Here is a 23672-nt window from a genome sequence, read left to right as displayed (position 1 = left end):
TAACAACGATTTTAATAACCCAATGACTTAAATTTTTTAAATTAAGTAACTAAAACATAAACTTACTAATAGTTTAATGACATTAAATGTATTATACTCTTAATTTTTATCAAAAGGATTTTTTAAAGCTTAAACTAACTATTCAATTAAATAGAGAAAAAATCAAAGAGAGAAACCAAAAATCATAAAGGACAAACAACTAAAACTAAAATCATCAGACTTACTTAATACACCCCTCTTAGATCTTTTAGAATCAATATTAATCAACATTGTAGTATCATTATCGACCCACTCTTGATGATATACATATAACAAAGCAGCTCCAAACATTCGGTAAACAGCCAGATTGGTCTCCCGTCGAGTAGAAACCAAAAGACAAGAAAAATTATTCCTCTGTCTGTAGTAAACTTTACCAAAATATTTACGACCAAATGGCAATTCGATTGAACCAACTTTATCAAAAGGTAAGCTTTTAACCAAGATAGAGCCTCTCCTGCCAACAAAATTTCAGGTATGCGAGGTTCCAACAAAGCCCAGTTATGACCTTAGAAATCGACCACTACCATCAAAAGGTTATTAATCCTTGGATTGGAACGTATAAAATTATTTGTTACAATAAATTAATATTTACCGAAAGACTGAAAAAGAAATATTAAATTCACGTTCAATGAATCAAATAGTTGTACTTACGTTGTTTCACTTGAAAATTATGGTCCCACATGGGACACACCCAAGCTTTTGTCCGAATACAGCAAATATCTAATATAATATCGGTCTTTAATAAAAGGCAATTTTTGTATTTTTAAAATATTTTTAATTCATTTGAATTTTAAATGGCTTAATTTGTTCTGAGTCCCTATTGTCTTCGTATTCTTAAATTTTAATCCTCTATTTTAATTCTCAGCATTTAGTTCCTCAACTATCTAACTTTATTTCTAACATGTGTTTACTCTGATACGATTTTATCTACTTTAATTGATGGTTGTAGGATACTTTTAATTATGATCGATAAAAGGAGTTTGAGACATGTTTCGATCAAAGTCCTATATTCTTTATATATTTGAAATTTAAACAGATGTGAAGTGAAAAGGATATTACTCAAGTTTTTAGTTAACAGGATCTCTTATGTACTTTATAAAAATAGATTAAGATATGTTCTAAGTCTTTGTATTCTTCAGATATTTGGAATTTAATCGTTATACTTTATTTTTAGGAATTTAATTCTATATTTTTACCTATCAAAATTTAAATTTAATTTTTAACGTCATTCAAATTTTACCAGTATGACATGTTGAAATAAAAAATCACTTACTAGCCTTTAACACAAAAAAAAATGTTGTAATGAAATGAATTTAAGAGAAACATTTTAATAATATTAATAATTGAACTTGCATTTTAAATTCAAAAAGTAAAGGGACTAAATTTCTTAAAATAAAAGTAGAGAGACTAAACCCTAAATGTATAAAAAAGTATAGAAACTAGGAAGATATTTTAACCAAATAATAGAGGGACTAAATTTCAAAATCCAAAGAGTAGAAGGGGTGTGGATCAGGATTAAACCTTTTTAAAATTAAGTGATTCATGTGACGGTGATCTTAATAAATTTGTCAACTTATCTTCTAAAGAAGAATCCAATTCAAGATTGGCGACGGCCACGCTCCTATTCTATACGTTTCTGCTTTCTTCTTCGTCTTCCAAGTTTCAAATACAGGGACAAGAAAACCAGTACCGGCTTTAGCGGCCATTGTTTTGCTCCTTCAAATTCAATCTCTGTAATTCTCAGAAAAGACAAAAGAAAAATGGCTGGGAATTTAACTACAGGTTCTTCTCTCTCTCTTTTTTTTCTTGATTCTTTTTCATTTTTTAAAATCTTTTTGATATTTCATTTTCTTGAGATTCAAAAATATTCATCTTTGAGCTTAACTTTGCATGTTGTGCCATTTCTGGGTTTTGAGTTGGTTTTCTGCATAAAGATTACAATTTTTTTATTAATTGTAATGCGCTAAACTGCTAATTAAATTTACTAACTTCAGTCTTAATAGAAACATGTTTTAGAATTGGCTTTCAAAGATGATAATAATCTATTTGGTTATGGAATTCAAGTTCAATCTCTAGCTTAAGAAACTGGATCATTCTCTTACCTTGTTTCAAATCATTTGGTTCCTTGCTGTTTATAGTGTTTAGAAATAATAAATATTTTTTCTTTCGTGTCCAATAGTTTTTTTTTTTTTGCTTTATTTGTCATCTGTTATGAACATGTAATCCTATAATTCTTGCTTTACGAGTTTGGGTTTCCTTCACTTCTAATGAAATTGTTTGATCTGATGGTGTTTGATTGTTTTTCTAAGTGATTTGAATCCTGTTTGGTCTGGAAAATTTTGGTTTTCTATTTTTATACTTACATGTTGGTTAAATTACATGCTATGTTTTAACACTAATTGTGTGCTGGATCTGTGTTAGATTACCTTTTAAATATAGATTAATTGCGAATCTGAATGCCAAATTATTCGATTTGTTTCGAAAAATCATTGATTTTGTAACTCGAAATGGACAAGGCAATGTCTGAGGGCTAGGAGTTGTCACTTTGAGCAACTTGTTAGAAAAACATCTATGATACCGATAAAACTACGAATTGTAGGTGGTGGCAAAGATCTTCCCGGTGATATGAACAGGAAGTCCGCAAATACGGATTCACTAGTTGTTTGCTTTGGTGAATTTTTGATCGACTTTGTACCAACAGTCGGAGGGGTTTCTTTGGCCGAAGCACCTGCTTTCCAGAAGGCTCCCGGTGGCGCTCCGGCTAATGTGGCTGTTTGTGTATCTAGATTAGGAGGATCATCGGCTTTCATAGGCAAGGTAAATTCAGAACATCTAGCTTTTACTCTGTACCAGTTACTAGAATAATTCGCTGGAATCATATGATGTTTATTCGTTGAAAACAAATTGCTTTAATCTTTGTGTTCAGAACTAACTTACAATACCGTAGAATGATATGAATAAGAAGTCTCTTTGTAGTTCCACTACTCGCTTTTTGTTGCAAATTGCAATCTCGTGCTTTTTATTTGGATCATGAGAATATCAATGTACATGATGCCTTGCAATTTGATACCAGGTAGGGGATGATGAATTTGGGCATATGTTAGCTAACATTTTAAAAGAAAACTACGTGGACAATACTGGCATGCGATTTGATCAAAGTGCAAGAACGGCATTGGCATTTGTTACGCTCAGAGCTGATGGTGAACGGGAATTCTTGTTTTTCCGTCATCCAAGTGCTGATATGCGTCTCCATGAATCAGAGCTCGATATAAACCTCATTAACAAGGTTTTTTGTTTTTTCTGCATTTCTCATTTTTGTCCTGGTTAATCAAAATAGTGGTTAGATTTTTTCTGATCTCTGTACAATATTTTCATTACAGGCGAAGATATTTCATTATGGTTCGATTAGTTTGATCGAAGAACCATGCAAGTCAGCTCAACTTGCGGCAATGAACATCGCCAAGAAATCTGGCAGTATCCTCTCTTATGATCCGAATTTAAGATTGCCACTGTGGCCATCGGCAGAAGCTGCTCGGGAAGGCATAATGAGCATATGGGAACAAGCAGACCTTATCAAGGTACAAATTCGAATACGAGACTCATAAAATGCGGTCTTGCTACTTCCATTTATTTGCAGCTAATCCATGAAAAATGCAGGTAAGCGAGGACGAGATTACATTCTTAACCGAAGGCGGTGACCCTTATGATGATAATGTGGTGATGAACAAGCTTTTTCATCCTAATCTTAAGCTTTTGATCGTAACCGAGGGGTCAGCTGGTTGTAGGTATTACACCAAGGTAAGCTTGAGCTTGTCTAATTATTAAGTTTACTACATGGAAATAAACAATCGACCTATATATACAGGCTTTCAAGGGGAGGGTTCCCGGGATTAAAGTTAAAGCTGTTGACACTACGGGTGCTGGTGATGCTTTCGTTGGCGGCTTACTAAGCAGCCTAGCTTCCGATTTAAATCTATTTCAGGTACCCTTAGTTCTTACATAACTCGTTGTTCTAGTCTGTAATACAATATTTTAACATGTAAATGAAACTTTTATCTTTTCCGACAGGACGAGAAGGGATTAAGAGAAGCCTTGGCATTTGCAAATGCTTGCGGAGCGTTGACGGTAACGGGAAGAGGGGCAATTCCGGCACTTCCGACAAAACAGGCAGTTGTTGATGCCTTGACCAAATATAATGCATCATAGAAATGAAAGGAGATCCTGATTGGTATACTTTGTTGGCCATTAAAGCTGTTTTAGTTCAAATTTTTTACACTGATTTCAAGCCAATTTTGGGTTACTCAAAGAAGTGTTGTAGAAGATTGATGTAACAATAAAACAAGTGACTATTTTTTATCATATTAAATTCGTTTTTTTAAATGGAATCTAAAAATTAACACGTTCTCTTCCAATTTTTAATTTTTATACTACATTTATTATATATATGTATATATATATTTTACTAAAACATCTAATTACTTTTCAAAAATATCAAATAATTAAATTATTATTCATAAAGTATTCACGAATAATTTATTTATTTCTTTTTTAATTATAAAATTAAAAAATTCAAACTCTTAACTTCCAAACCTAAAAATATATTTAAATACGCATCAATTAAGTTTTGACTAATTATTAAGGAATAAGTTTTTAAATATTTTCTTAAAAACAGTATAATTTTTTTGAAGTTAATAAATCAATTATCATTATTCAATGATTTCAGTAGAAAAGAAATCCACTATTAAAATATATGAGTAGCTAAATAAAAGAAAAAAATTCTCTTTTATAATTAAAATTAAAATTAATATATTTAACATACAATTGCATGAAAATAATTAAAATAAATAAAAACACAATTATATGCATAGCATTCTATTAAATATAAAATTATATTTATTAACTTGAAAATTATTATATTTAATATATACTTATATTAATAAAAATTATTTAGTAAATTGTCAATAAATTTTAGATTCCACAAAAGGTCAAAGATATAATAAAATATTAAAAATATATATTAAAAATAAAGATACATGTAAATTTTAAAGCAATTTATAAAATAAAAAGAATATACTACAATGAATGAAATATTAACACTAAAATTTAAAGCTAAAATTTTATCGAAAAGAAAAGTATGAAAATAATAATATTAATAATAAAATTATTATTATTATTATTAAAAGACGCGGGTAACGCTCGCGATCGGGAACGAGGATAGCGGCGATTAACGATTAGCCCTCACGTGTTTCCTTTTGCTGTCAATTGAAGAAAACGAAACCCAAAAAGATTTTTAAAAGTTAAAATAAAAAACTCAATGCTTCAAGAAATGAAAGAAGTCCACTTCTTTTGTGTAAAATCAGATCAGATAAATTAGAAGACTGTTTTGCATTTCGATTTCCAGTTCCGATCTCAATTTCTAACAAATGAGAAAATAATAGGAAGAAGAAAATATGACCTCGAATCCAACGCTTTTGCCCGAGATCGGACCCGATGGACTCCCTAGGGAACCTTCTGTCATTGCCTACACTGAGAAGGTCAGTTTACTTTTCTTCTTTTTTCTCTTTTATGAGTTTCGTTTGATTGCTTTGACGAAAATGTGATGCCGAATTTGTGGTTATAAATGTGGCGGCAGATAATCGAGGAGGAGCGGCTTCAACTCACGAAGTATGTTCATGTTGTTAATTACTTCTAAGTTTTTTTTTTTTTTTTCAGATACGTGAATTATTTCGTCTTTTGTTTTTAACTTTAACTCACCTGAGTTGATTCTGTTTCAATGCTGGAATTTAGTTCTGTTGTAATGAGGAAAGCCTTCTTCTAATCTGTGGGCCTTATGTAGAAAAAAGGAGGAGAAATCGATAGCGTTGAAGAATTAGCTTAAAGCCTTACACTGTAATTCAGATCTAAAGAGATAGGATGTGATTAGGGCCATCGCATGAAGTTCTCGTTAGAGTTTGATACTGCTTGAAACGGGATTTGAACCTTAAATCTCAAATGATTTTGATGTTTGTTGCTCTAATTAAGTTCTTACTATTTGAATCCGGAATCTATTCTATTTGAGCTTGGTGATGAACTCTGGCATTTTTATTTTTTATCCTTTGAGTTCCATGAGTTGCTTTTACTAAATATTAAAAACTTCAGTTCGTTGTTTACTAGCTCAATTAATCAAGCCAAAAATGTAGTTCTTTTTTCTCATTTAAATTTGGTTGTTAAAATTTTGTTTGGATTTAAGAATTAATTTTCCTGTGTGTAGCACTTGTACAAAAGGTTGAGAGAGGTATACGCCTTGTATAGTTATTATTTCTCGTCTTTTTAATGTTCTTTGAGTTTATTTCTCATGATTGCATTTGTTGGTGGGGTCTTGTCTAATCTCATATGCATGCTTTCAGATATATAGCCGAAAATTATTCTAAAATTCATGATATTGAAAGAGAACTAGCAAATCTTACAATGGAGATGAAACTCACTGCTGGGCCTAAAAAAGCAGGTTTGCTTGAACTTGCCATTGTATGGGATATTTCTCCATTTATGTATATTTTTCTGTTCTGGACTTACTTCTCCATTGAATAATGTGTGGTGCATATCTTCAGCCCTCGAACATATGAGAAAGAAAATTGAAATGTCAACTGAGAGAATACGCATTGCCAAGGAGAAGGAAGAACAAGCCCGGAAGGTTTGCCAAATTCTCTCTCCATCAACTATATTTGAGCTTGAATCATGGCCTTTATATCTCTTATTTTCTTAACCGAGTACTGTCCTCATTATTTCCTTACACTTTTGCTTGCTTTGAACGGACAATAATACTAGGTTGATTAGGGCCTGATGGACCAAAATATAAATGGAAATGTTCAAATGGCAGTGTATCTATGTAAAACAATTTTATCTGAAGAGAGGAAATTTGCAGCTATAGCACATTAGTCTTCCTGCATGAAGTTGCAGATTGAGATCGATTCTGGTTGTATTTCAATTAATTAAGGCCAAAACTGGACTGTGAGAGGCTATTGAATCTTTTTTATATTTAAAAAAAATCCATTTTATTGGAAAGTAAAATTGCCTCCTATCTTAAATTTGATAGCTGTTTTTTTTCCCTTTATATGCATTTCAGGCTTGGGAATCAGCATCAAAAGCTCTGCATGATGAGGAAGCAATTAAGCAGAAGCTATGTGAGGACTTGAACAATCTGGTATACTTCTTTGCTATAGATGGACAAGCAGGCATTAATCAGCTGTGTTATAACGTGTTGCTTTTCGCTAGTAGGTTCAAGAAAGCAGTAACTCTCAATTTGCTCGGCTTGAGGAGTTGAAAAGGCGATTGGAAGCTCTGAACCCAAGTAAAAAATCCACTTTTTCTGATCATGTAAGCTTTCTTTCTATTTCTCCTAGTATCCAATACTCAAACGGTCCTCTATGTGGAGAAGATAACTGTTTAACAATGGTCACTAGAATAGACATGTTAGCTGATGTAAAATTGTGCACTTTTAGTGTAATTTGTTCTTGTGATTTTCTATTGCTATCAATTTTTTTGCAGTAAATGCCACTGTCATAAACTGGATTGATAATAAGGTGTCTTGTTAAAACAAAAAATACATTCATGTCTGTTGTACATATCTACAAACGCTTGAGAACTGTTACAGATGATCTAGTTTAGGCCTTGCTGATTATTTGTGAATGTTTGGCTCCCTCTAGGTAGTTGTTCTTTAATCAATTCAAACTGCTCACCCATGTTAAAAAGGCGAAGAGGAAGAAATATTAACTAGCTGATCTTTCTGAGTTTATGTTTACTCTAATATGATAAACTATGGAAATTGGTTCAAGAAGCCAAACTAAAATGCCAGAGTGCTTAACTGAAGGGCTCATTCTTTTGAAACACTTTTTGTATATCATTAATATTGTCGGGCTTGTGAATGTTGTCACAAGCACTGGTGGTATATGCATGTAAATCAGTGATAAAAAAGAATGGATAAGATCAGCCGGTTCAGCAGCTCAACATCATACTTATAATGGGGAAATTGGACTGGAAAGAACCTGTCAAATACCTGGAATCGGATAAGGGAAAAATCAGGCATGACAATTTCTTTAAATATTTTTGGGCTTTTTAACCAAATTGGACCGGTTTTTTCACCCAAATCTATCACCTTTAACTCCCACTTGATTACCTTCCCAAGTTGTGCCAATCTTGTCTGAAGAGAAGCTTCCTGGTGTTGTCTGAAGATGATCCGGGTTGAGATGGTTTTCCATTACTCCTATCTTCCTGCTAATGTGGAATTCATTCCCTCTCTTTTTGGGCATTGAAGAATCTAAAATGGTTTTGAAAATGGGAAGTTAAGTAATTGTCTGCTTCTACGTGTTGAAAAAACTTCTACATGTTAACTAATGTGGAATTCATTCCCACTCTTTTTTGGTGGTGTGGTGCGTTTGACTTGGTTTTCAGGGGGGCAAGTGAGGAAAATAGTGGTCTACGTTTGATTGATGAGTTGAGCATGCATTACAAATTTACTTTTTATCATGAAAAATTAATTATTGAAAGTAACATTTGATAAAAAAAAAATCGAAATTACTTGTATGATTCTTTTTAAAAATGTTATAGTTGAATCAGCATGTTCAACTAGTTGAACCAAAAATTGGAGATTTGATCAATTTGATCTCTTCTTTGGTTCTTTATTCACTGCCTTAAATAATAGAAAGATTGTTGAAAGTTTGACTTGGATCATGTTTAGGACATGAAAGCAATTGGATTGACACAACATGCTGCAACCATAGGCGTGTCCTCAGTTCCACAAACAACAGAATCGGGCTCTACTGTTTCCACAAGGGTACCTCATCAAGGAAATGGTGGGAATGTTCAAGTTATGAATGGGCAGAATCAACTTGCTACTAATGATGGAGAAGTAAAAGGAAAGAAGAAAAACACTTTTCATGGAAGAGGAAAGGGGATTGGTGCGGTGCCCAAGAGCAGAGGATCTGCAGCACCTGGTTGGACAGGAGCTGGGTTTGATGTGGATGCTAGAACTTAGAAGCATTTTTCTGGATTTTCTCTTTTCTTTGCTGAAGGATCAAGGCAACAATCAGTGTTTTCTCATGTTGTAGGGTATCACCAGTCTTTCTTCCCCTTTGTTTTTTTGATCTTTACCTTGTATTCTTTCAATTGCTTATAGCTTGTTGATATGAATGTGGCATTTGACTTTATGTCATTAGTATTGTCTTCAAGCAGGAAATTATTTAGAAACAGATATAGAATTAGAAACTCATATCTTCAAAAAAAATAATAGAAAAGGAAACCTTTTGTGTGAACTCTCTGCCATGAGATGATACTACTGTTGGGGTTTTTGGTTAATGTTTAACCTCTGGCTTTTGCGAAGAACTAATTAGGGCTAATCAAAGTGAGCAGAGATTCCTATTATTTGCCAGTGAGAATATAAGAAAGAAGGAAGAATCATTTTTCATCTATTAGTGTCAAACTTTTATGAAATATATGCCAATACTTGTGGTTTTCCTTGTTCGTATCTCGAGACATTCTACACCATGCTCTTAACAGTCTGTTAAATCATTTATGTACTGCTCTTATTATTTACTTAGGTGTCATGTAGTTTAGGCATTACTCAACTCTTTTCAAGGTACCAATTGATAAAATTGTTTGGAAACGTACAGTTAAGCCCCACTTCTGCTCGAGGTTCTTTGATTGGCCTCCATTAGATATTGAAATCTACCTGGCATAGCATCATTGTGTCTGCAGCTGCATTAGATGACTGCAATTACATATGTTTGTACCACATGAGCCTTGATTTATACATTCATCCTTTTCATGCCGTCATGTTATACGAACTCGCATCTCATTTCTCTACTGCTTGTGGCAATTTTACATGACTGAGAATTTTTAAGCACCTACTGTTTAAAAATTCAAAATTTGAATGCTCCTGTTCACATGTAATCATGTTGTTGACCGAATGAATTTTTGAAAGTGTGCTAATGATGATAGCAGTAAAATGTTGGTATGCTGCAGTTTCCTTTCATCGATAATTTGGAGAATTTTTATCAGGAAAATTTCTTTCCTTGAATTCTTTCTGCTGATCTTTTATGAGAATTATGTCCCTATGCATTAGGTTTGGTATATGGGGCCAGGGATAGTAAATGTTTTGATGCTTTGATCCTTCAACATAAGTTTTAGAAAATAATTTCATAACATGGACTGGCATGATCTTGTGAAACATTAACGAATATACTGTACACTAATAGTTGTTGTGACGAGTCATCTAAGCCGAATTTTGATTGACATTAGGTTCCGGGTTAACATCAGAATATTTTAAAAACTAGTCTTAAAGAACAAGAACATGTTGAAATGTTAGTAGTATCTTTGGATGCAGGCTATTCTGATTTTGCGATTAAAATCTTTCACTTAAATATACCTTTGTAGGTATCAGATGAGAGTTATGAGACGTACTAATAAGGTCGTTGAATGTATTTATGATATAAAATGGATCTAAACTGATTGAAAGACTGTAGCTAGTGATTTCAATGTGAGGACTCTGCTCAAAGTGGGTAGGTTAGGAAAATCAATGGCCAATTTATTCATCGAAAGACTTGAGAAGAAGAGTAGGAGAACAATGGCGGTACATTGGTACATAGACTTTAGAACTGTATTTGTAATTTTTTGGAAAGTGGGTGTGGGTCAACCCTGGTCTCTGAAGTATCACTTTTGCCATTTATTATTATTTGTCTCTTGGAAGCATCTTCTACCATTGAGAATTTGCCATATTCCACGGGAAGCGGCACTTTTTAACTGTAAGTAACAGTGTTTTTCATTTTCCTTTTCTTTACCCTCTTGCTATTTGCTGGTTTTATTTATTTATTTATTATTACTCTTTTCTGAAATGGAAAATGGCTGTTTTTTCTTCTGCCCTTTTCTGTGCTCTTCCATTTCAGTGAAAGCATAATAAACTCACTTGCAGAACTCTCTTCTGGTGTTTTGATACGTTAAAATCAAATATATCAAAAAAGATCTCAATCACCATGATGAGATCATTGTATTAGATCACTGAGACTGACCAAATCATTTAGAATAGTGACGAGGTTTTATTATAGAGAGAGGAGCGATATTCAAAATTCTTTTTGAGGCAAATTCACATTATTAAAATACGTTTTCATATATTTACTTTTTTATTATTTATTTTTATAAGAAAATTTCATATTTTAGTCATCTTTAGACAAGACAATTCAAGTGATCATTGCATAGGAATATGTTAGCAACTTAGTATTACGAAACTGACATTGTTGCTTTCTTTTAATAATGATGTTTATTCTAGGTGTTATACATATTATACCTTGTTTAAAGGAAGGTAAATTTCATGTTCACCTTTAGACAACACAATTCAAGTGATCATTACATATGAATATGTTACAAACTGACATTGTTGCTTTTTCTTAATAATGTTGATGTTATTTTAGGTGTTATATTTATGACTTGTTTAAAGGAAGGTAAATAATCTCTTTTTTTTATTAGGATTTGTTTCAAAAGTAATGCTCATGATCACAACAAGCGGTTGGTCTAGAGTGATAATGATATGTGTGAATTTCAAATCCATTAGCTGTCGGAGTGGTAACTGGGTTGGAATTTATGTTTTGTAGTAATCTAGATGTTGTAGAAGCTTGTACAATCTCTAAATGTAAACATTACGTTTGAAACATGATTATCTGAATCAAACCTTATACCATAAAATCGGAAAAAAGGATTGAATCGGTTAAAATTTAATTAAAAAATTAATAATATAATTGATTTAGTTTTTAGAATATTGTTTGAGGGAAGTAATGTGAGTTAGATAAAGCTCTAATCTAACCCTGGGTATATCAAGCAGGATAGAAAAAGGGAAATGATAAAGGATAATAATAATAACAACCATAACCTGAGACCATACGGTCATGGCTATCACAATCCATAGACAAGTTCACATTACACCTGCAGATCCCCACCCTAGGAAATAAAATATAAAAACCCAACTCGTATTTAAAACTACAAAGGGAGGAATCACATTGTAAATCGAGCTTGGGAGAGTGAGAGCTATTTGTAAATGTGTCCAACAGATGGGTGTGAAATTAAAAGGGTGCGTCATCAATACCTTTCCAACATTTTTATACCCTCCCCACTGACTTCAGTCCCCACTCCCCACTACTTTCTTTATCTTTTTACCAATTCCATTTCCCAATAAAAACAGAAAAAAGACGACCACACTCACCCTAGTCTACCCCCTTTTTCATATCTATGGAAATTGGATATAGATAATTGATAAAATATTGGATAAATTGCATTCAAGGTCATTAAATTCTTAATAAATTTATTTTTTTGTTATTTAACTTTTAAATGTTATAAAATTGTCACTTAATTATTTAAAAGTTTTTAATTAAGTTATTGGGCTATTTTTAAGTTTGGTTAGCGAGTTCCAAGTGTTGATTCAACAATCGATACGGTGGATAAGTCCAAGTTGATCTGATGATTAGTTTAGAGATCGAAGAAAAAAATTGTTTAGATTTTGGTGAGTAAATTCATGATATTTCATGAAAAAATTATAAAAGAGAAAGGGAATAAGAGCTTTCAATTGGTGCAAATGGTGCAAACAAAAAAAGTCATACCACAAAGATTTTAATAGCATGATGGTTTAAATAAAATTTTTTGAATAATTTAATGGCTATTTTGTAATTTTTTGAAATTGAGTGACCAAATAGAAATTTACTAAAAATTAGTGATCTTGGGTGCAATTACCTAAAATGTTTGTTTATATTTAATTTTTATTTGGCAAATGATGTGGTCCATGTTAAAAGTTTGCCCGTACTCAAACGCTACGGTTGAGTTTTTATTCTAACATTTTTGAATTTAAGTTTTAGCGATTAAATATGTGACTTGTATTTATATTTATAAATTTTAGAAAAAAGAAAATAACTTTTACTAATGTTATATGATTAATTTGTATTTAGCGTATTTAGATTATAAACTAAAATTTAAATTTTATTTTAAATTTTAAAACGTTTTAATTAAATTTTAAAATTAAAATATGTTTTTTAGTTTAACCATTAGTTTATATATTAATTATTAGCTCAAAGTTTATGTAATACACATGAATTGAATTAAGAATACCTATCTATGGATAATTTGGATATAATAATAAAATAAATAATATTTTTCTAAAATTTATTAACGCATACCTTTTATTTAATATGTATGGGATGAGTATTATTTGATTTACATGATTTAAAATATCTAAATTGAACATTTAATCCTAAGAATAATGATAATATAAAAATTCAATTGAACTATTTCGAAGTTTTATGGACTAATTTAAAATCATGTAAGAATTTGAAGCTGTTTGTGTGGAGTTATCCGTATTGCCGCGCGCCCACAAACCATATTTTTGTTGTACTTTCTAAAAAGTCCCTGAAATTATAAAAAAAAAAAATGTGGGCTGCTTGCTACTGATTTATTTAACATGCTTCGTGGATCCACTTTTCTCGCTCCTTCTTCACCATCTTATAATAACCCTTTTTTTCTCATCATCATCAACTTTCAAACTAACAAACCTCTTTTGCACTTTCCTCTTTTCTCTCTCTCTACCTCTCTCTCTCTCATTTCTATCCATTTACTAAATCCCCATTTTCCTTTTGATCGGAAATGGGAAGAGATTGGCCGTATTGGGCTACCGGAGCTAAAACATCCACCAAAAGACCACCACCATCGAAAGCTGAAACCACCACCACTCCCACTGGTTGTATAAGTGCTGTCTTCCAGTTCTTTGATTTCCATCATTTCCAGTTCCCTTTAAACCATCAAACAAATAGTAGCAGCAATAGCAGTAGCAGTTGTGGTTGTTTTAAACAACCCTCCTCTTTTATTTCTCCCCATAGTAACTTCGTCCCCACTGCACTTAAAGGTTCTTTCTTTCATACGCTCTTCTCTCTCTCTCTCTCTCTCTCTCTCTCTCCCTCTTTTTGCAGTACATTATCGAGTTCCAATGCAAATGCAGGTACTGAAGCACCAAGGAATAGTTTAGAATCAGAGGATGAAAGTTCAACTTCAGTTTCAGCTTCAGTTTCAGCTTCTTTAACAACATCAACCAGTAAAGAAGATGAAAGTTTAAATATCCCCGTAAGTTTGCTAACTAGTCCTTTGTTTTTCTTTTTTTTTTAAAGGTGAGTGATGATGATGATGATTTTTTTTTTATGAAAATCTAGATGGGAATTCAAATTAAAACAAGTGGGGACATAAGGTCAAAAGTTGGAGCTTCAAATAATGACACATTTTCAGAGATTAGCAGCTCACCAGGGACCAAGACACCTACTCTAGTCGCTAGGCTGATGGGTCTTGACCTTTTACCCGAAACTCATTCACCATCTTTTTCACAACCTAAGTCTTCTTCTTCACATTTAAAGGGTCGTAGGAGATCAGTAGACGGTGGTGATTTTAGGGGTACTCGGTCGTTACCGGAAACTCCGAGGTTATCGTCTGCTAGGAGGTCGGATGTGGACTATCACCATCGGTTTTCGCTTCAGATTAATAAAGAGAACATGAGTACGACCGAAGAGGTAATGGTTACTCGGTTCTCGAAAAGGAGCGAAGACGAGAATAAGAGTCCGGGTCATTATGCTCGGCAGATAATGAAACAAGTTAAAGAAAGTGTGGGAAGAAAAGTTGGGATGGATATTACTAATACTGTTCGGAACAGGGAACAAACTAGAGAGGAGCTTGTTAATCAATTCAAGTACAAGAAGATTTCAAAGGCGATGAGTAAACTAGCCGAGGACTCGACCAGTAATGGCAATGGCAAGCACTCGACGACACCTTCGTGTTCACCTAGGCTTAGGTTCTTGGAACCTAAAACCAAAGATCAAAACCCTCAACCTCCAAAACCATCAGAAATTAGTATCCAGCCACCGCCGACCAGGGTTTTACAAAAGCCCAAGTTGCAGACAGTGGCAGAGGAACAAGATGACCAACAGACACAGAGAAGCACAAGCAAATGCAAGAAAGTGACAAAGCTGAAAAAGCCACAACGAACATCGGACATAATACGAACCAAGCAAGAAGAGCCCTTCGTTCGTCCTTCAACAGCCAACAGAGCTAACATTCCAGACAAGAAATGTAAGAAAACACCATTATCAAATGATCTCCTCAACATTACAGTCTCTTCCCTTTTTCCAGTCAAAAAAGACCCGTCACCTCCAGCTACTAAAATCCCTCAAAAACAGGTATATTCAAAATCAAATCATCACTTCTTTCAATTTTCTTTTTAACTTTATCATCATTAACTTATTGTTTTTGGATTCGTTATACAGGTCTTAGATGCTACAAGACCAAAACGTAGTAATAGCTCACAGTTATCTAGTTGTTCGAGCCAAACGTACAACAACAAACAAGAAGCGACGTACTTACACAGTTCCCGACACGACAACATCGGCGACAGGTGTAACAATGTTACTACCACCACCACCGGTGAAGAAGCAGAATATCATGAGTACATTGCAAGAATACTAAGACGTACTGGGTTAGATAAACATACCCCACTGTCCTTAGCTTCTTGGTTTTCTCCTTCTCATCCTATTAACCCTTCCATTTTTTACTACCTCGAACATTTCACCACTAATAATAATAAAACCAGTCAACTGAACCTACGATGCAATAGAAAATTACTGTTCCATCTAGTCGATGAACTTTTGACTGATATTTTAAACCCTTTCTTCAATATGAAACCTTGGGTTAAATTTGTTGGACGTGAACGTTTTAGTAATATGGTCGGGTCTCAGTTAATAAACACATTGTGTTCGAAGATTGGTCGTTTTCCTCGAGCTGATTGTCGTGTGCTTGAAGACATTGATGCATTGATCGACAAAGATTTGCCGGAGATGAAACTCCGGTGTGTGATGGCGTATGAAGAAGAAGGGGAAGGGATTGTGTCGGAGATCGGAAACAGCATATTAGAGGCGTTGGTACATGAAACGGCAGCTGATTTCGAATTTTGTTTTGCTGGTTTCAATTTTCAAAAGTCTCGTCTTTTAGAACTAAACGGTGCCGTTTAATGTTTGAATAGTGGTGAATGAGAACATATCACATGGGTGATTCACGTGATGAGATGCTATTCGTTGGGGTCTTTGTAGGACTGTACACGTGGATAAGTATAGCTGTTGGACCCTTTTTTATATATATATATATATCTTGTATATATAAATTGTAATAATGTATTTTCCGAAATCTTTTCGGATTAAGTAGTAAAAAACTCGATATTATTTAAATAAGATTTCGAGTTTTAAATTTTGGGTATTTAAAAACTTTGCCTCACATTAAAAATCTAACTCGGTTCCATTCTGTATGTAGTTGAAACCTAATATTAAAAAATAGATATTCATTTTGGGGTTTTAAAAAAATTTTAAGTACTTCAAAGTTGGAGTCACATTTCGATGTAATATGCTTAGTACAATGATGCTTTTATATATATATTAATTTTGGGTCACATAAAATCAATATTTAAGATTATCCTTGTTTTCTCTTAATAATATGTGTTTGTTAGTACTTAAGAATATCTAATCATTATGTTCTATACTGTTCATATGTAACTTATTAATGAAGCAATTAGCATTATACTATGCATGAAAGCTTTTATGAATGGAAAGCTAGATTTTTACTTTTAATGATAAAAGGACGAAATCTAACATAAATATATATATATATATATATATATTTATATAATAATAATAATAACTCTTATTTCAATAAATTTGTTATCCTGCCCTGCCAAAGGCACAAATATTGAAATCAACTCAAGAATGTACTAGTTATTTAAACATGTTACATGTTATATATATGGGGTTAAAATCCGAAAGCCTATTCAAAGGTTCCTTAAAATATACTTTTTTTATTTCTCTAGTTTCAAAATGCTCCATTTGACCTTTGACCGTCCAAAAGAGTTGCACAACCATTGGTCAATTTTTGCATATTTACTTATTATTAATATAGTAACTCAATGGTTAAAAATAATAATAGTAACTCAATGAGGCTTTGATTTTTCTTGTCTCAACACTCTCCTATTCGAGTTTGTCTTATAAAAATTACACGTGAATTATTAATTAGTTTATTTGAGTTTAATTAATTACTTGTAACTTTAATAAAGACATAATCTACATCTAATAAAAAATCTTATAAGTAAATAACGATGAATATTTTTTTATTCAAGTTTATAAACTCATAAGGAAAAGATTTTAGTCATTTTTTTTTGTTAACAAACAAATTTGTACATAACTTTAAAGTAATGAATAAAATCGTTATAATTATTATTATTAAGTTTGGTTCCCCATTCATGGAAACTTGAGCTTGTAGAAGAGATAGATGAAAAAAAAAAAAAAGCTAAAAGAAAAAGGAAAAAGTGAGGTGGTAAAAAGCTGGTGGTGCATGGATTTTATGAGAAAGTTCATGTTACGTACGTTTGATTTTGCTATTTTTAGGGCCAAGCTAAAGCATGCATGCATCTAAAATTTTGCTACTTTAACTTTAGTTTTGGCTTTAACTTTATACAACATAAACAACAATTTAAAAGAATCTGTGATAAAAAAAATTTTTAAAAAGAAGAAGCTGAAAGTGCAAACTTTTGTGATGAATAAGTAATCTTTGATACGTTCCAAAATTAGGAAAAAAAATTATTATGAAATTATTATAAATTTTTTTAAATTTAAATTACAATTTTTTTTTCACGATATATATCAGTTACTAGTCCTAGAACTTTGAAGGAACCAAAGGGAACTAAGGCCTTATCTAACTTTTCTTGGAATAGCCCTCTCATAGATGCTTCATAGCTTAGTTGTATAAATTTAACCGGGTAAACATTTATCATGCAAAACATGACGGATGGTGATGGAATGTGTCATTGTGTTTGACGGACCTACTTAATTTTTTTTTAAATTAAGGGTTTTAATTTTTAAAATTTTAGGGTTTAATAAAATTTTTAAAAATTACGGGTTTAATTAATTATTTATTTTAAAAGGATTAATGAGATTTAAAAAAAGTTCTAATTAAAGAATTTAAAAGTTTAAAAATTTTGAGTAGGGCTAATTAAAATTTCAAAAACGTTATACATTATATTATTGTAATTATTTGTGTATATAATATATAAACATATATGTCGATAGTATTATTGTAAAAATTGAATTAAAATTTCATGTAAAAATTATATAAAATTAAAGTTCATATATAATATTGTATAGTTTTGATATTTATTTTAAAAGAAATTGTTAATATAAATATAAATTTAGAAGAAATTTTTATCACTATAGTATAATTCAACTTTTGTTATATACAATTATAAAGTGGTCAGAAAAGGAACAAGAACAGCAATGGCGTGGTCGGGTCTCTCCCATCATCTGAACTATAAAACAAAAATAATTTAATAAATACAATAAATATGAAAAATACAATACAAGAGAATAAATTAATATGCGAAGACAAATTTCGAAAATAAACTAAAACGAGTTATGGTATGAGAAGTGAAACATACCCTAATTGATTAGAGGTGTCACGTCAATTGAAAGGAATGAATCAGTGGTGGAACCAAAATATATATATATATATATATATATATATTTTAAGAGAATTAAAATTAAATTGTATATTTTATAATAGTAAAAATATAATTTTACAAAATTAATATATTATATCTTTATAATTTTAAAAGATTAAATTAATATTTTTATTATTTTTGGAATCAAAGTGTAATTTTATTATTACTAATTTAAAATTTTATAAATTATAATGGGTATAAGTGAAAATTTTTCTATTTTAAAGGAACCGAGACCCATGCCTACCCCTTGACTCCACCACTGAAATGAATTTAATAGGACAGAGAAGCCTTACTCCTTGTATATTTTATATAGTATAAATTAGATTTTTGTGAATTTGAATTACAATAGTAACACACAAAAAAATTAAAATATGAACTTCAAAGTTCAAACCCTAAGCTCATATTCTAAGTAATTTCTTTATTCGTTGATGGATTCTTCAATCATCAAGCAATGCTACCACGAGATGTTTTAAAATACCTTTTACAATATTTTAAATTGTAAAAATTTACGAGTATTACAAATATATTTTCGAATAATTATAATACAGAATTAAAATAAAATATAATAAATGAGGAATCAAATAAAACTCACATATAACGTACAAAAATCATGAAACTAGAAGTTTATATATTGTAAAACTTAAATATGAATACTTAAATAAATATATAAATACTCTAAAAGGGATGTAATAAATGTATTAAGTGTTAAACAGTGAGCGGAAATTCAAAATGCAAATCAAATTAATTGTAGCTGTATATATAAAAGAAAGAAAGTCAAATGGTAACATTAATACAAGTCTTTTCTTTTTTAATCACAACTAATACATGTATTTTAGTGAGATGAACGTTGTTTTCAATAATTCGTTAGGGTTGTTTATGATGATGATTGAGGTTATATTTAGTATAATTAATGCATTATTTATATTCATTTTACGGTTAATAAAAATTATATTTTTAGGGTTTTGATTGTTTCTCTCAATAATATTATTTTTAAGATTAGAATTCATATTCTCCACTTGAAAGTTTAATGCATTTTATTATTACACTCAACACTTAGTTATACTGAATTATTTATAATTTTCTCAATATTATTGTATCAAGACGTCACTTATCATTATGCTCATAATGTAAATGATTTGTATCCATAACGATTGTATTATTTTCAAATTTATTTTCCTAAGATTAAACGCATATAATGGCCTATGTCTCAGGGCGATTTTGAGGGGGAGAGCAGGTAGGGCCTTGTCTTTCCCCAAATAGCAGATTATGCAATTTAATCCTTTTATAAACCACTCCCCTCAAAAACAGAAAAAAAAAATCTATTTAATCCTTTTAAAAGTAATAAAATTAAAATTATATTTTAACTTTTTAAAATTTATAATTCAATTCTAACCAAAGAAAAATCATCCCTTTTTGTATCCACAACATATAGATGACTTGTATCTGTATTAACGGCTGAATTCTTTTTGAATCTTTATTTTAATGTACTAAAATTTATGATTCCTTTAAATAATTTACAAATCAATGTAGTTGAACGTTAGAAAAAAAATGAAGATATATATATGTAGGGTAGAGTAGGGCAGATGAGAATAAAAAAAAAAAAAAATGCATGGGAGATTCAGTTATTACGCAAAACTTGGCAGATTCCGACTACACAATATTCCTGAGTTCTGACTACATTTTCACTAACTCTTTTGAAACCCTATCTTAAATTTCAATATTATTATTGAATCATAGTTTACTGATTTATATTTCAAATTCAAAGTGGTCCTATTTCGCGGGGGTATGAACAAAATAAAATAAAAATTATTCAGTGGGATTAGACCGTTGATGAGGCAATGCCAGCAGCAGCAGCATATGCATCAGATCAGGTTTACCCATATACTATAAATTTAATTAATTAAACCATACATTTTTATCTGCAATATTTGGACAAAACATTATGAGTTTATGCATCGATCATCGTACTTCATGTTATAAAATTTATAATAATAATAATAATTAAACAAGGTTTTTTTTTTTTTTTCTCTCTTTCTTATCTGTTGTTGGGTGGGGGTAGTAGTATTATTTGGTGGTGGTGACTGTGTCAGTTTCTTTCATGCATGTGTGTACATGTTTTGAAATATCAAATGTGAGAATGGGCGGTGGAGGGGAGAAGACAGAGATTGGGATGTTTTTTTTTTTTTTTTTGTGTGTGTGTGGGGTTAATAGCAGCCTGGCTATGGGACATACCCCCTCTTCCACTTGTCTCCATGTTTGGTTTTGTATGATTTAGGGTTTCGGTGGTATAGACTAGAGATGGAGTGTGTGAGGATATTATTGGAGGTTGGAAAAAGGAAGGATGAAACTGAAAGTGAGGGCAGTGGACCCATTTGTGTATAGGCTATAATAAAATCAATCAAATGATCATTGCTCTATATACTCTACAGTGTTATACCCTGAGACTCACTCAGTGTGTGCTAGAGTTAAAGATAAGAGACTGGAAGAAATTGAAGGGTGGGTGAGAGAGGGAGAATTTGGTTTCCAATTCACAACGAATTTGTATTTCGGACAAGTCTGTATAGTGTTGTTAGATTAACGGGTTAGTGAACATGTTACCATTTGAGCTAGTAGGTTGTGTGGAACACGTATGATTTATTTGTTTAAGTAGCTGAAGAGATGTTCCAATTCTGTGATTGTGAACCCACTAGAGACAATACCAAGCCTCTTTAAAGATCTATTGGCTCAATGCAAACCGACACCTCACAGACTTTTCTTGGAGAAATCAATCTACTCTAAATAAAATAAATTTACATATTTGAGTGAAACTTGAATGATAAAATTCATCATGTCTAGCAACATGCAACATCTAATATGAGATTTTATTATAGCAGTATCCCGTGAGATCTTTTTTAAATCAATGGTTGTGAGTAAAAGATAGAAACGAGGAGGTTGTAGCCGTTTGATTAAGCCACGTCAAAATCTATAAAATTGTACAGGTGATTTGAAACTTGTTAAATAGATTACTAAATTCGTTATTTTTCTCTAAAAATTAGTTTTTTCAGTGTTGAAACTAATTGAGTTAATTAAAAGTTAAACTCGTGTTTCTTAATACAAATCTTACTTTCTCCCTTTTATTTTAATAATTAGTTTAAAAAAATCTCACGATAATAACATCTTGAAATACATTCCACCCTATTAGCAAGTCGTTCATTTGGGATGTGTTTATAATATGCACAGATGGGTAGGCCATAAATACTTGCTAACCCAATTATTGGTCGAGCTCGTTCTTTCCAAGCTAACTGGATTATCAGCCCAAAATAGATCTCTTCCAAAAGCAAATCAAATAAATGGACTTTAGAGTTTAGGGGCAGACTAATAGCAATTTTATTTCATTTCTTAAAAGTATTTACCGAAATAAGTTCAGTAATTAATCATTCGTAGTCTGTAAATTTATTAAAGGAGTAGACGCTGACCATGAGTTTTAAAGTTATTTTATACTCAAGGTGAAAATTAAACCCTCGACTATAAGGGCAAACTAATAGTGAAGTTAAAGACGATTGTAGGATAATGTATATAGATTATATATAATGATTTTAAAAAAATTGTTAATCTAGAATAGTTGTCTAATTCAATGGCTCGGAACAAAATTATTTTTAAAATTTAGATAAACTTGAAATTTTTTAAATTTAATTAAATGTATTTTATTTAATTTTAATTAAGAAAATTATTATATTTTAATTACTAGTAATATATAAAATCTTATAATAACTTTTTTTCAATTTTCAATATTGTAAATGATGTTTGTGAATACAAATCTAAAAATAATCATAATTATTATAGTTTCTATTTCACAGATTTCTTTGAATAATAAAATAATTAACATATAAAAATATTTAATATAATGTTTGTGATCCTAAACTGTTCATAATCTTTTATAATTCAACTAATTAAAATTTAAGCGAGTTCCAACCCACAAACCTAATTGAGTTACATGTAAAGGGTAGTGTGAAGATTTTGTACTTTTCTACAAGACCTATTGCCAATAAAAAATGCTTTTGTTCCTTACCCTTCCTTAAATTTATCTTCAACTTGCTAAAAGCCCACATCTAAACTAGGGTTTAAGTTTGGAGCCCAAAAGCCTTAATGGGCCATTTTATAAGTACTTTTTCACAACAAGTCCTCCATATTTTTCTTTGGAATTTTGGAGAACAATGACATGATACTTAACTTGGCTTGCATTAAGGGCAAAAGCAATCAATTTCCCAATTTTTTTTACGGTCAAACTTTCTGGATTCCTTTTTCCCATTTCATTGCTTTCGTAGAAGCCAAACAGTACAACAAACTCCCATCCCAAAGTTAAAATACGTTGTTAGTCCTTATACTTAAACAAAATTTAAGATTTAGTCTATATACTTAGATTTTAAAAATTAAGTCCTTTTACTTTTTAATTTAAAATCTCAATTAAATCATTAAATTATTAAGTTTTCTCATAAAAAATATCAATTTGACATGTTGATTAGGCACTTCTCTTATGTAACGAGGCATTTGATTGATGAAAAATATATATGTTAAGTTGATAAATTTTAACAAAAACATGGTAATAATGATTGGATTGAAATTTTAAATTGAAAAATTAAAAAAGATAGGGACTAAATCTCAAAATCTATGAAAGTATAAGGACTAAAAACATATTTTAACAAAAAACTCAAAAAGTACAAAACTTATGTACTGCTTTAATCCATTTCATTAACCAACCTGATAGATATAACCCAACAATCGCAGAGCTTATAATAATAATACCACATGAAACTCGAAACAATTATTTAAATTTAAAAATCATATAAAAACACATGTAAACTTAATATGTGAAATAAAAAGAATACTTAAAGAGTTGGTGGAAATATATAAACTTGGTCTAAAAGTACACCACTACCAATACCGCATCCATTTTCCACAATTTTGTTCACAATTTGAGTGACTTAAAAGCATAGCGAATATGTATATTATATGCTCAACATTTACGTTGCCATGGCTACTATATATATACTCCCATGAATCTTTTCATACCCTC

At 31.1% G+C, this 23672-nt stretch overlaps 3 protein-coding genes across 3 annotated transcripts; all 3 read left to right on the top strand.

Annotated features, from left to right (window-relative positions):
- Positions 1-1599: 1599 nt before the first annotated feature.
- Positions 1600-4419, top strand: LOC108476872 (probable fructokinase-7). The gene is made up of 7 exons (XM_017779233.2): positions 1600-1821; positions 2639-2856; positions 3113-3325; positions 3420-3617; positions 3697-3837; positions 3905-4021; positions 4108-4419. Exons 1-7 carry the CDS (start codon positions 1800-1802, stop codon positions 4243-4245), a joined length of 1047 nt encoding a protein of 348 aa, XP_017634722.1. The 5' UTR covers positions 1600-1799; the 3' UTR covers positions 4246-4419.
- Positions 4420-5216: 797 nt separating this feature from the next.
- On the top strand, positions 5217-9326 carry LOC108480031 (uncharacterized). Its single transcript, XM_017782930.2, has 7 exons — positions 5217-5573; positions 5672-5703; positions 6426-6523; positions 6627-6709; positions 7142-7219; positions 7294-7392; positions 8753-9326. Exons 1-7 carry the CDS (start codon positions 5490-5492, stop codon positions 9047-9049), a joined length of 771 nt encoding a protein of 256 aa, XP_017638419.1. The 5' UTR covers positions 5217-5489; the 3' UTR covers positions 9050-9326.
- Positions 9327-13494: 4168 nt separating this feature from the next.
- LOC108477194 (uncharacterized) lies at positions 13495-16307 on the top strand. Its single transcript, XM_017779665.2, has 4 exons — positions 13495-13948; positions 14042-14163; positions 14250-15263; positions 15351-16307. The coding sequence occupies exons 1-4, from the start codon at positions 13690-13692 to the stop codon at positions 16089-16091; spliced, it is 2136 nt and encodes a 711-aa protein (XP_017635154.1). The 5' UTR covers positions 13495-13689; the 3' UTR covers positions 16092-16307.
- Positions 16308-23672: the final 7365 nt, after the last annotated feature.

This window comes from Gossypium arboreum, chromosome 12, assembly GCF_025698485.1.
Source record: "Gossypium arboreum isolate Shixiya-1 chromosome 12, ASM2569848v2, whole genome shotgun sequence".
NCBI classification, from domain to species: Eukaryota; Viridiplantae; Streptophyta; class Magnoliopsida; order Malvales; family Malvaceae; genus Gossypium; species Gossypium arboreum.
This window is presented reverse-complemented; position numbering and strand designations above follow the sequence as displayed.

What these genes read in the sequence shown, in the direction of transcription:
- LOC108476872 (XM_017779233.2), top strand. Translation starts at nt 1,800, where the DNA reads ATGGCTGGGAATTTAACTACAG. An exon ending in GGCTGGGAATTTAACTACAG is followed by an intron (nt 1,822 to 2,638) that starts GTTCTTCTCTCT and finishes TACGAATTGTAG; the next exon opens with GTGGTGGCAAAGATCTTCCC. An exon ending in CATCGGCTTTCATAGGCAAG is followed by an intron (nt 2,857 to 3,112) that starts GTAAATTCAGAA and finishes ATTTGATACCAG; the next exon opens with GTAGGGGATGATGAATTTGG.
- LOC108477194 (XM_017779665.2), top strand. Translation starts at nt 13,690, where the DNA reads ATGGGAAGAGATTGGCCGTATTGGGCTACCGGAGCTAAAACATCCACC. An exon ending in ATGAAAGTTTAAATATCCCC is followed by an intron (nt 14,164 to 14,249) that starts GTAAGTTTGCTA and finishes ATGAAAATCTAG; the next exon opens with ATGGGAATTCAAATTAAAAC. An exon ending in CTAAAATCCCTCAAAAACAG is followed by an intron (nt 15,264 to 15,350) that starts GTATATTCAAAA and finishes TTCGTTATACAG; the next exon opens with GTCTTAGATGCTACAAGACC.
- LOC108480031 (XM_017782930.2), top strand. Translation starts at nt 5,490, where the DNA reads ATGACCTCGAATCCAACGCTTTTGCCCGAGATCGGACCCGATGGACTC. An exon ending in GAGCGGCTTCAACTCACGAA is followed by an intron (nt 5,704 to 6,425) that starts GTATGTTCATGT and finishes GCATGCTTTCAG; the next exon opens with ATATATAGCCGAAAATTATT. An exon ending in TGCTGGGCCTAAAAAAGCAG is followed by an intron (nt 6,524 to 6,626) that starts GTTTGCTTGAAC and finishes GCATATCTTCAG; the next exon opens with CCCTCGAACATATGAGAAAG.